The sequence below is a fragment of the Taudactylus pleione genome, unplaced genomic scaffold (genome assembly GCF_031769625.1).
Source record: "Taudactylus pleione unplaced genomic scaffold, aTauple2 ptg000969l, whole genome shotgun sequence".
Lineage (NCBI taxonomy): Eukaryota > Metazoa > Chordata > Amphibia > Anura > Myobatrachidae > Taudactylus > Taudactylus pleione.
In genome coordinates, this window is record NW_028285370.1 from 1,463,302 (window position 1) to 1,475,591 (window position 12,290).

The following is a 12,290-nucleotide window of genomic DNA, read 5'->3' on the forward strand; positions in this document are numbered from 1 at the left end:
CAAACAAACTCCCCTTTGTGTACATAAACTGTAATTCCAGTGAATTATGCACAGACTTAATTAGGAGTTTTAATTGGTAATCATCTCCCAATAGGATTAGCACTGTTATCTATTAATTATCCGCAGAGCCGCCTGTTTGGCTAAGAGGGAAGCGGGATGACTGCAGAAAGTGGTTACGTACGCGGGCACTTAATTATTTGCTAACAGGGAAGTAAGAGACAGGAAATATGGTGGTATTAGGTTATAAATGACAGGAGTTTCTGCACCCAATCAGATCTTTCTGTCTCCTTATATCTGTGCATGTGACTGATCATCTGCCAATGTTTATCAGTCATATATCGTATCATATTTCCATAGAACATAACATTTTATTATCCCCTCCCTCCAATATGCTGGCTATACTGTAAGTTCTCCTCCTTCCACTTTGAAGTGGATTCAGGGAAAGACATTGAAGTGAAGACGAGGGTGGAGACATTTAGGGCCTGATGTAGAGTTGGGAATAGAGAGAGATCTCTATCTCAACTGGTAATCTTGGTGAAACCATGCTGCACTACAGGGGTGGCAGATTTAAAATGTGCAGAGAGATTTAGATTTGGGAGGAGTGTGTCCAAACTGACATCTAAAGTGCAGTGTAATAATAAAGCTGTGCCGTATTTGTGAGCTACATGCAAAAGCAGCCAGTATTTACACTACATGCAAAAAATGTAAGTGTTTACACCCCTTGCATTGCAATATGGTTTGTCCAGGTTCACAGTTAAGTCCCATCTCTCTCTCTCTATTCCCAACTCTGAATCAGGCCCTTAGTTATTATTTATACAGCAATAGGCTTTGGTGGATATCAAAACGTAAAATACAACAATGATAATAGTACATTTACAGAGCAATGGCCCATAATTGAGAAAGACCGAAGTACGATACTAACCAGTTTCTAGGGAAACTTCTGTAGTTCAGGATCTTCAATCATATTAGCGCAAGAGGCAACCCAGAGTGGGGAGGGTGAGTTAGAATGTAGATGGTTTCCTGGTGTGTCACAAAATGCTCATCATATATTCCATTCAGCGGACTGACCAACATAAGAGAGATTAAGGGCCGGATTCAATCAGTCGCGAAAACTTTTTCGTCAGAGAAGTTTTCGCACAATTCACGTGTTTTGGTGCTAAATTTTTGCGTCTTTTGTCTATACGCGCTCCCGTGTGTCGCATTATCCTATTACAAAAGATGCAAAAACTGCGCATGGGGAAACCAGCGAAAAGTACACCACATTTTGGGGAAATCAGCCTGTACCCCATAAAAAGCCTAACTGACCTAGGAAATGAATATAGAAGTGTATTAGTGGATCTAATAAAAGTATTTTGGGTTTTTAAATTGTGTCAAATGGCTGTTACATGCATATTTGTATAAGTGTGGAAAAATTATAAAAACCTATGTTTTGGGGATAAAATAATTGCTGTAGTTAAATTAGGGGTGCATTAAAATGGGTGCAAGTATATTTTTGTGTATTAAAAGTGCACTTTTAAAAAATCCTAAAAATACACCAGGTGCATCCGACTGCAATGTTTAAAACACCTGTCCCATCCATACAGCCCCCCAAAACACCTGACCCATCCATACAGCCCCCCAAAACACCTGACCCATTCATACAGCCCCCCAAAATACCTGTCCCATCCATACAGCCCCCAAAAACACCTAACCCATCCATTCAGCCCCCCAAAATACCTGTCCCACACATACAGCCCCCCAAAACACCTGACCCATCCATACAGCCCCCCAAAACACCTGACCCATCCATACAACCCCCCAAAATACCTGACCCATCCATACAGCCCCCCAAAATACCTGACCCGCTACTTTAAACCCATTTTCAAACAATTGCCTATTTAGTCTTTGGGGTTAGGGGGTGGGGAGGGTGTCCAAAGGGTTCTGAACAAAGTCCCCACATTGCTAGCCAAAAAAGGGGATTTTGCACAAGTTTTCACCAGATTTTGTATATACAGTTTTCGCACATGCGAAAACTTCTACAATAGGATTGCACTTATCCCCAAAACGCGGCTTTTCGCGGCTAACGGAATCCGCCCCTAAGGGTTTCCATGTAGAAGGAATTATCCATGTGGTAGCCAAATTAATATGTCTATGTCTGAAGAGGTTATGGGCATATTTCGAGACACCTTGGGATTGGATGGTGAGTCAGGTATTTTATCGGAGCTCAGATCTTGCCACCTTCCACCAGAAAACGTGTTGATAAACCAAATATAATAATTATTTTATTCCTGTCTGTCTGTGCTATGTTTTGGTGACCGATCCATTTGATATCTTTTTTACATGTGTTATCTGTGGGCTCTGCCATACAAAGACCGTTTTGGGTTTCTACAGACTGATTGATTGCAGTCATCGGTGATTCTGCTGAGGGTTTTACCATGTATCCTGGTTTTTCAAGCTGTAACGTCACTAGTTTTTTCTTAGAATTCTGATTCTGGGCAGACTCAGATTAACATGCTGATTATATCCCAGTGTTTTATTGTGACGGAAACCAGCAAGGAACACTTGGGGTGGGGGTGCAACAGCTTCTATGGACTGGTGGATTATTTTGTAACATGGGTATCCCCACTTTCAATGTTAGCTTCACGCAGCCTACACCAGCTGCAGGAAACGTATTTTGCTGCTTATTTATACAGTAAGGAGTTTATGTAGGGATTGAGTTTGTGCCAGCTGCTTCCTTGGCATCCTTCCCTGAATGCCTGTCTGACCACTAGGAATCAAACTCTTTGTGTCACACTCTTCTGGCCTCCCCAGTAACCACCGATATGTATTGTGTCCTTACACGCATGACCACACATTTTATCCGCCTGTGCCAGTCTGGCGACACTGTACCTGCATCTCACAGACAGACAGCTAGTGCCAGTCTACAAAGCGTATTCATTTCCTCCTCTCAGAGAATTTACATTCTGCAAGGGGCCTGTTTGCCACTTCTCACCATGCCCGGGGAAAAGGATTTACAAATGAAACTGGGAAATCTGCTGCCAAGTCCTTACATTAACAACTGTAACTTACTGCGGGACAGGACAGAGAATACAAACAAGTTCAGTATCCAGGAGATACTTTGTATCATGTTTATGTACACGTCCCTTACTGTTACCTTTGTGTCTCCGTTAGTGGATTATTCCCAGGGCAAGATGTGACCATGTCAGGTCTTTAAATGTTGGCAAAGCAGAGGCTGTGGAACTACAAGTCCCAGCTGGGCATGCTGTAACATTTTGTACAGCTGCATGTTGTCTTCCTCCAATAGAGACTGATCGTTGTAATTTCAGGCTTTTTGTGACTTGCCTGTTTTTGGCCACTTACCTGTCCTGTACATCATTGAGCCTCTGTTGTGCTTTATTCGGTGCAAAGGCTCAAAAGGAAGAAAGCAAAAACACTGTATGGGAATGAGGCAGACGGGATTTGTACGGCTCCGTGCCTTATCCTCGTCACGCTTATCACCCCCTGGAGACGCATAAACAGGGAGCTTTTATGATGATCAATGACAGAAGCCGTGTTGGCTGTACAAATGTCAGATATGATCTTAATGCTGGAGAGGCACTTTACAAGTCTGATGTTAGATCATTTTACTATGTGCCATCTCCTACCTAACTCCGCTCTGTACAGCAGTGACGGGGGGCCTGGAGCAGGCAGTGTGATTTACGTATACACATTGCCAAGTATAAAGCATTGTTCAATATTGCTTATTCCGGACGCTCATTCACAACAGCCACTCTATACTGCTAACTTTATTTGCATTTGCTTTTTTGCTCCACCTGTCACAGTAGTGTTTGCGATGGTTGGTCTTAAGGTGCCTACACACTGACCGATTATTTTTACACGATATGGCCGATTTCAACGCATCAGAACGACAGAGCGTATAAAATATGCCCAAATCGTGAGTCCCCAATCACGATTCGATGCGCGTCCCACGCTGATCGCACATTGCATCGTCAGATCTGCCGTGCTGGAAGGGCAGATCTGCCAATCTGGAACACAATGCACTGTAAAAAATATGGATGCACGGTAGATAGTTTGTAAATTGGACACTTTAAACACACAGGGGTCTATTTACTAAGCAGTGTTAGGAGACAGAGTGAAAAGTGATAAGGTGCCAGCCAATCAGCTCCCAACTGTCATCTTTCAAACACAGCCTGTGAGATGACAGTTGGGAGCTGATTGGCTGGCACCTTATCACTTTCTTATCACTTTTCACTGTCTCCTAACACTGCTTAGTAAATATACCCCCAAATCGTGTGCAGAGTTGCCGGGGAGGAGTTTAAATGGAACTCGTACATGATGTTGGATCGTGTGCAGATCGGTAAGTGTGTAGGCACCTTTAAAAGTACAATAATTATTCACATACGTTGGGAATGCACCATTGCACCAGGATCCGTTTATTGTACATTAATCATATCTCTTTTTGGTGCTGTAATTATTACTCGCACTTCAAACTGTAAACTTGAAATAAGTGTAAAAGTAACGTTCCCCATTCATGTATCCCTCCCTCCGCCTCTTCCCCCATTTGGGTGCTTTCATAGCTTTTCATCCAGTTTTGGGCATGTAAATACCATTTTAAAGCCATGTGTTACACGGATACCTGTAATTCCCCATTAGCACCAGTGTAGTGCAGATAGCATTATTACAGTCTGTTTTTCCCTTCTTTCAGTAAGATAAACTCATGAAAAGTTCTCATTTTGTGTCATTTGGGTACATGTGAATTTATCCCCATCAGTGCTTTGTCTCTGAGGTCGGGTTTATGGTCCTGGGGTGTTGGATAGAACTTTTCGTATTTTGCAATTCTGAATAATGTTCCAATATTATGCTTGGGAAAGTGGAACTCGTCTGCTTTTATGCCCCAGTATTACTGTGAATGAAACCAACTCCCAATAGGAAATGAATTCACACTGTACCTTGCCATTAGCGAGATATGTAACTCCTTATGAAGCTGTCCTCCAGGTTAGAAATATGAAGATATTTAAATGTTAGGATATTAATGTGAACAGATGTCTGTGCTCTGCGATGTAGTGTTATTGCAAAGCCAGGGCCTAATTCGGAGATGTACTACGCTAATGGAATCGCAGCTGCGATCCCGTACAAAAATATGCTGATGTATGCAGCCGCCTGGAAATCTTTTGAGACACCCACCGGCGCAGGGGCATTTCTAGAGAGGAGGGGGCCCGTGTGCAGTCTCCGACATGGGCCCCTTCGTCTCCGTCTGTCGGCCGGCTGTGCACTGAGCTGTGCGCGGCCAGCGCCTCACTTATAGACTCTGGGCACTAGTGTGTGCCCAGAGTCTATAGTGCATACACAGGTCACCGGGAGAATGGGCGCGGTGGCCATTTTACCCTGTACCGCGCATGTGCAAATGATGGGAAAATGGCGGCGGTGGCCATTTTCCAGTCGTTTTTTACAGGCGCAGACACCGGAGCCGATGTGGGACTCTGGAGAGGTAAGTTTTATGGGCGCAGGGTTTTCTGCATATGGAATTGCAGTAGTATGCCGAGATACGTCCCACAAACGGCAGCGACATGCCTACGTTTTTTGCCGCCCCCCAAACGGTCCCTGAATGTCAATCACTTTGCAAAGAAACCCTCACTGCGGGCGGCATCGCTAACGTTTCTTGGCGAGTGCAAAGTGCGACCGTGACACTGGCGCAGCCCGCTGATAATCGCTTAACTTTGTAAATATCGGCATTGCGTTCACATACGAATCAGGCGGTTGGTGCAAGGATCACAAGGCTATGGGCTGGATTCAAGTAGATGCGAAAAGCCGTAATCGGCAAAAAGGTTTTGCCTATTACCACTTTTCGCCTGTTTGCATCTTATCTCCAAATTCAATTCCAGGACGTTTTCGCCTAAGCGGAAAGTCAATGCACTGGAATAGGCGGAAAAGTTTCACCAATCAACGGCAGGCGGAAAAAAGTGCAAAATCTCTATTTTGTGGTGCAAATGTGGGGAATTTATTCAGAACCCTTTGTACACAACCCCCGCCCCTACCTCCAAGGACAAATCTGCAAAAAAAAAACTGAGAGCACCACAAAAATAAATGTCATTTTTGGGGCAATAATTTTAAAAAGTGGGGGACTAGGATAAAAACTAGCAAAATGGGTTTCTTGAGGGGCTGTAAGGATGGGACAGGATTACAGGTGCAGGCAGCAAGTGGATTTTTCACATTTTCTAAAAGTGCACTTATTTATTTTTATTATTACTCTTATTGACTGTGCTGCCTGGTGTCCCCCCCTTCCCATCCATTTTCTCATATTTTATATTTACTACTGTAGTTGTTACTGATTTTTACATAAACTTTTTCAAAACCAAAATCAAGAATATAAGGTAGTTTGATGCCTTTTATTGTCTTTTTTTTATGGCTGTAAATCATTTTTCTTTTCTTATTTGCTTGTTATCTACCTTTAATAAATAAAGAGATTACAAAAAAAAAAAAAGAGACACAAAAATATGCTAGCACCCACTTTCAAGTACCCCAAATTTGACTGGAGCATGTATTTTCACCAAAAAATTCTGTTTTATATCTGTCTTCACCACTTTTACAAAAATGCTTCTAGAAAGCTTTTATCAAACCTTATGGACACAAAGTACGTTTATCAGGGCTAATAGTACACACCTGTAATAATTTCAAGTGTCAGTGCGTCTTATTTTGGGGTACAGACTGATTCCCCCAATCTATTCAGTACTTTCCGCCTGTTATGCATTCGCCTATTTGCGTTTTCACCTGTTCTGTAATTGAATAGGGCGAAACGCGGGTACTTTTCGCGGCTGATTGAGTACAGGCCGATGTGAGCCCTGGCACTGGTCTGTCTAGCTTCTATGTAGGCAGCCGTGGTTGGGGCCAGGAACCTGTTTAGCTTTTGTCAGTGTGATCTGTGTTTCTGCTGAGTGTGCCTTGTTATAGGGGATATGCATTATACTATATGATACAACATAAGTGACTGACGACTTTCTCCTCTCCTTCCAGGCGTACAGTTTTGCCATTGGCACTTGGCCTAAGAACGGACTTCTAGACATGAACAAGGGTATGAGCCTGCAGCACATAGGAAGGCCCCACAGTGGAATAGGTGAGTACCTGCTTATGGCTTACAGCACGGGGACTGATCTGTGCACAGTTATAACGACCTGTGGAAGATACGGTGCAGCTTATAGAACAATCTCTGGGGCTCACTATGGGCCAGATGTATGAAGCTCTGAAAAGTGATAAAGTGGAGAGTGGGAAACCACCAGCCAATCAGCTCCCAACTGTCATTTTTCAAGCACAGCCTGTGACATGACAGTTGGGAAATGAGTGGCTGGACATTTATCACATTTATTTATATAGCGCACACATATACCGCAGCGCTTTACAGAGAATATTTGGCCATACACATCTGTCCCTGCCCCAGTGGAGCTTACAGTCTATATTCCCTATCACATTCTCACACACACACACACTAAGCTTAATTGGTCCATAACAAAAATTAACCCACCAGTGTATTTTTGGAGTGTGGGAGGAAACCCACGCAAGCACAGGGAGAATATACAAACTCCACACAGTTAGGGCCGCGGTGGGAAGTCATGTCAGCAAAATTTTAGTTCAGCAAAATGAACCTAAAAATTAGCTTCTCTGCTGCAACATAATTGGCAGGCGCAAAATGCGCTGCATCAATAGTAAAGGATGAGTTGCCATCAGCCGGTAGCTGGTGGATTGGAAATGGTCGTGCACCCTTGCACACCGCAAATAGCACCCCCCTCCCTCCACCCCCTCTCTCATTTCAGTGCTCTTGCTCCCCAAAAATAAGTGTAGTTTTTGCACCACTCTCTTCCTCCATTATATTGTTATAGTCTCAGTGGAATGGAGGAATGGAACCAGAGAGAATTGTGCACTGCAAGTCTGCCGCTTTGGGCCTTTGCAAATAACCCATTGGTGGGGTAAAACTCACCTGGCTAATAGTTGTAATGACTATGTCTTCCATGCTTGTTTTACCTGTGTAAATGAATGTCTGTTTCTGCAGAGAAAGAAAAATGTCTTACATTAAATTCAAGCTAAAAAACAACAACAATGCTGCTGCATATTGTAACTGAAGTTATTATATATCCCCAATCGTGGCCAAGGGTAGCTTTATTCTCACTCTTCTGGTGGTGTTCACATGTATCACCGAATGGAATTTACCGCTATAGCAGCCTTCAATATAACTTCCCCTAAACATGACCTCTCATTTATATATTTAAACCCCCTCAACTAAGGTTTTTATTAATATATGTGTGTATATATATATGTGTGTGTATGTGTGTGTGTGTGTGTTTGTGTGTGTATGTATGTAAATATATATATATATATATATATATAAATAACATTGAAATAAATAATATTTTAGAGATGTACGGGTTCAGCTTTACTCCATTCTTTTCGCCACATTAGCACAAGTTCGGATATATCTTATTGGCTATCCGGCTCTCACGTGTTTTGAATAGCCAATAAGATAAACCCGAGCTAATCGGAACTTGCGCTCTTGTGACGAAAGGAACAGAGTGTGTGTATATATATGTGTGTGTGTGTGTGTGTGTGTGTGTGTGTGTGTGTGTGTGTGTATATGTGTATGTGTATGTATATATATATATATATATATATACCAATCGCAGGGCGGCACTCCGTAACAAACATGTCCAACAACAGTAAGTGGTTTTGCAACGTTTCAGCGCTTTATTCGGCGCTTCTGTCAGGTATCTGATATGTATGCTTGACAAAAGCGCCGAATAAAGCGCTGAAACGTTGCAAAACCACTTACTGTTGTTGGACATGTTTGTTACGGAGTGCCGCCCTGCGATTGGTATGTTCAGTCTGCCCTACTGCTAGAGGCTGACTGTGGAGGGCACCCTGCTCAGGAATTTGTGGACCCCGCGAGTGCCAGAGTACTGGATGTATATATATATATATATATATACACACACACACACACACACACACACACACACACACACACACACACACACACACACACACACACACACACACACACACACACACACACACACGCTCTCTCCACCTATGAGCCGACTGTAATAGCCTGCGATTAGCGCCAAGTGCTGATATATTTCGGTGAATTTCAGTCTATTAGTTCCTGGACCCTGGTGGAAAGCCCCTAATCTAAGCAATGCATATGTTGGGATCAGCATAAATGCTGTATATAATTGATGCTAGTTTAATATGGTGCATTTAAGTTACGAAAGTGATCTATTTAGTATTGTGCATAGTACATGAATCACCTCATGTTTGCAAACATTAAATTATGCAGAGACTGAATTCGGGGTTAATGACCATCCATCTGCGCTGTCTGCGCCGGTTACCCGAGGAAGGGTTAATTTTGTTCTCAGCCTCTAACCGCAAAACTCTCAAATCAATACACGTTAAGGAGATGAATTATTTAAATCTCAGCAGCATTTAATTAGTGAGACTGTTCTGAGGGATGGCTCTCCGAGCGCTATTGACAGGACTTGCATTAAAATTTGGTTTGGGCTTTGAGTGGGCATTCGTTTAACTGGCGTGTGGGGACAGCCCTGGCGGAGCCCGGTACTGAAAGGAGTTAGATTGCCAGCAAGAACTGCAGCCATAGACATCATGTCACTCCATTTCCTGCATGCGGTACTCTGCGAATCAGGCGCATCCCAATTCAGCGCCTCTTGTATCCTGTGTTATGGAAATAACGCGCTTCATGTTCCCACTTTGTAAAATTGTTTCACTGTTCTTGTCGTGATGCAAATTGCTTAGTAATCCAGTGACTGCAGACTGTTTTATTGGTTGTTGTTGGTTAGTGTACACTGCAAATTTTGCGCCATGTTATGTAGTAGTGTGAGCTGTAAAAGGTTCTTGTAAAACGTTTATAAATCCATTTAGACAACAGGGTAGCTACTGTTTTTTGTCTAAGTGTCGTCACTACTTTGTAGCACGGTGGTGTCAAACTCGGGCCATCCAGCTGCAGTGGAACTACATATCCCAGCATTCACTGTCACAGTTTTGCGCTCAGGTAGTCCCAGCGCAGCTGGATGGCCATGATTTTGACACCCCTGTTGTAGCACATCGCCCATTGAACATAATTACTGTGTCATATCATTCGTGTTACTGAAATACGTTTATTGCAGCTTTATACTTTATACTAAACGGACATTGAATTAGTTTACACCGTATTACTTTGCTGAGTGCTCAGCTTACTAGGCATTGAAGCGCTGTTGTGCACACAAGGGCTAATGCAGAGTTGTAAGCAACTCATTTGTACTTCCACTTGCGGCTGAAGGGACATAACTGAGTGTAACAGGGTCCTATATCGCCATAAGGATCACCGCAACATATAATGGATGTATGGTGTCCGGAAAGGTAAAATTCTCCACACACATTTGGTGGCCTCCCACTGTTTCTCTAACATTTGGAGACTTTTTCAGTAACGGCGGTACTCTCATCTGCTGCCTGATCCCCCCTTGCAGATTCTGTATGTGCCCGCTGACACATTACCAGTAGCAGCCGCTAACACACAGCGTCCAGGCCATAGTAGATAATCTGTTGCCGTTAATAAATCGTCTCTCTCTCAGTCAGGAAGATTGCAGCGCTGGCTCAGGGCTCTGCCTGGAAGATCTTAGTAAAAATGGCGGTCACGGGTTCAAATCCTGACCCCCCTGACCCAGCCGTTCATCCTCGGGAGGCAGTTATGGGGCTTTCCAGTTATAATTGAGTCATAATATCAATCACTTGTCAGGCCGAGCTCTCTGCGACGCATCTGTGAGTGTCTTTTACCTCCATTCGCAGCTTGGGATACATCCCATTACACCCTAAGAGTTCCCAGCACTCCTTCGATCGATGCTTTAATTGATACTTCATGCAGTTAATGTATCCAAGGAATGAGTAATATCGTCCCCTCAAATTGAGTTCTGTGGTGACACCGAAGTATGAAGTGTTCACACTTTGTCCAATCTCCGTGATCCACGGCAGTGCCCGCGGTTACCGGTGTCCCAGGGTGCTCCGAGGCCTTTTCTCCTGTCTTCTAGGAGCTGGTGATCCCTCGGTGCCCACACGGACATCCAGGAACACTATATATTTCTGTATTATAAATAGAAGTGCTGGGGCTGCTCACACACTAAGGAAGTACTGGAGGATACAGGGTTTCTTTGTAGATTCTCTTTTTCTTTATTACGTTGTTTTTTTAGCACTCCACAAGTATACTGCTATTTGTGTCTATTTATATCATGATCATTTTCCAATGGATGCCACGTTTTTCTTTTGTCCTACAGGCGTAGTGCTATCACAAGTAATGATAAAGATGTACTGAAATAAAAATGTGACTGAAATACATTAATATTAGGTTTTATATTTTTTTTTTATCAGAGCTGTGTTTTTCTACAATAGCTGTCCCAATCCCATGTATTTGCCTTGGATTTAGTGTCAGCTGTTTTGCCTTTTATTGCAGGTGTAAAGACGTATAACATGTATCACTAGACCTGTCAGTCTGCTCAGGAAGCTGCTATATCTGCAGAGATGGGCCCTCTGATATTTGGCTGTGATACTAGCAGAATACACGGAAAGCAGTGGTTACAGTAGATAAGGAAGTTGTAGGAATAAAGAAACATCTTTTAAATGTTTGACAGTTGGATCAATAATCTTCTTTACTGCACACAAAACATTCAAACTAGTTCCCTGCGTTATCGCAGTCATCTCAATGTCTGGCCGAGACCTCTGACCTGGTTAATGGTCGCAGTCCAGCATACATTGTATAAGAGGCAATAAATTGCTGCTGTTTGATTAGTAGAATTTCATTGGCTGTTATCATTCATGTGGAGTCACTACTTCCAGTCCTGTGTCCTTTCGGTAGTTACTTAATTTTCCCGTGGCTGAGAAGAAATGTGGCAGCTTCCACTTGTGGCAGTGAATGTCAGTATATAGAGAAATAAGGTTTTGTGTCCTGAATACTTTAATCCTTTGTGTTTCCAGACCTATATTTATCAAAAATGAACCTTGCTTTTAAATGTTTGCTGGGTCCTAACACTGCTGTGAAGATAAGTGTTCTGCGTTGCAGCCACTCTGCTGATTTCGGAGATGAGTAACGACGATAACGCTGATAAATTAACACTTTGTAACTGGGCCATTGATGGATTTTGGACATTATTCCCGAATGCGGCTGGTTGGAGTCTTGCTGGCATGTCACGGCCAGATGATGTAAGTAAGCGTCTTCATTTAGCTGATAGGGAATAATGTCTGATGACATCATGAGCCGGAGAAGAGATTATAGAAATGGATGA

At 43.0% G+C, this 12,290-nt stretch overlaps 1 protein-coding gene across 1 annotated transcript in view; it reads left to right on the top strand.

The window, feature by feature from the left end:
• Nucleotides 1-12,290, top strand: part of ERI3 (ERI1 exoribonuclease family member 3) — a 235,370-nt gene that overhangs the window by 130,011 nt on the left and 93,069 nt on the right. Inside the window, exon 7 of the mRNA XM_088460685.1 lies at nt 6,991-7,090. Within this exon, the coding sequence (XP_088316811.1) occupies nt 6,991-7,090 (100 nt within the window). The remainder of the gene's footprint in view (nt 1-6,990; nt 7,091-12,290) is intronic.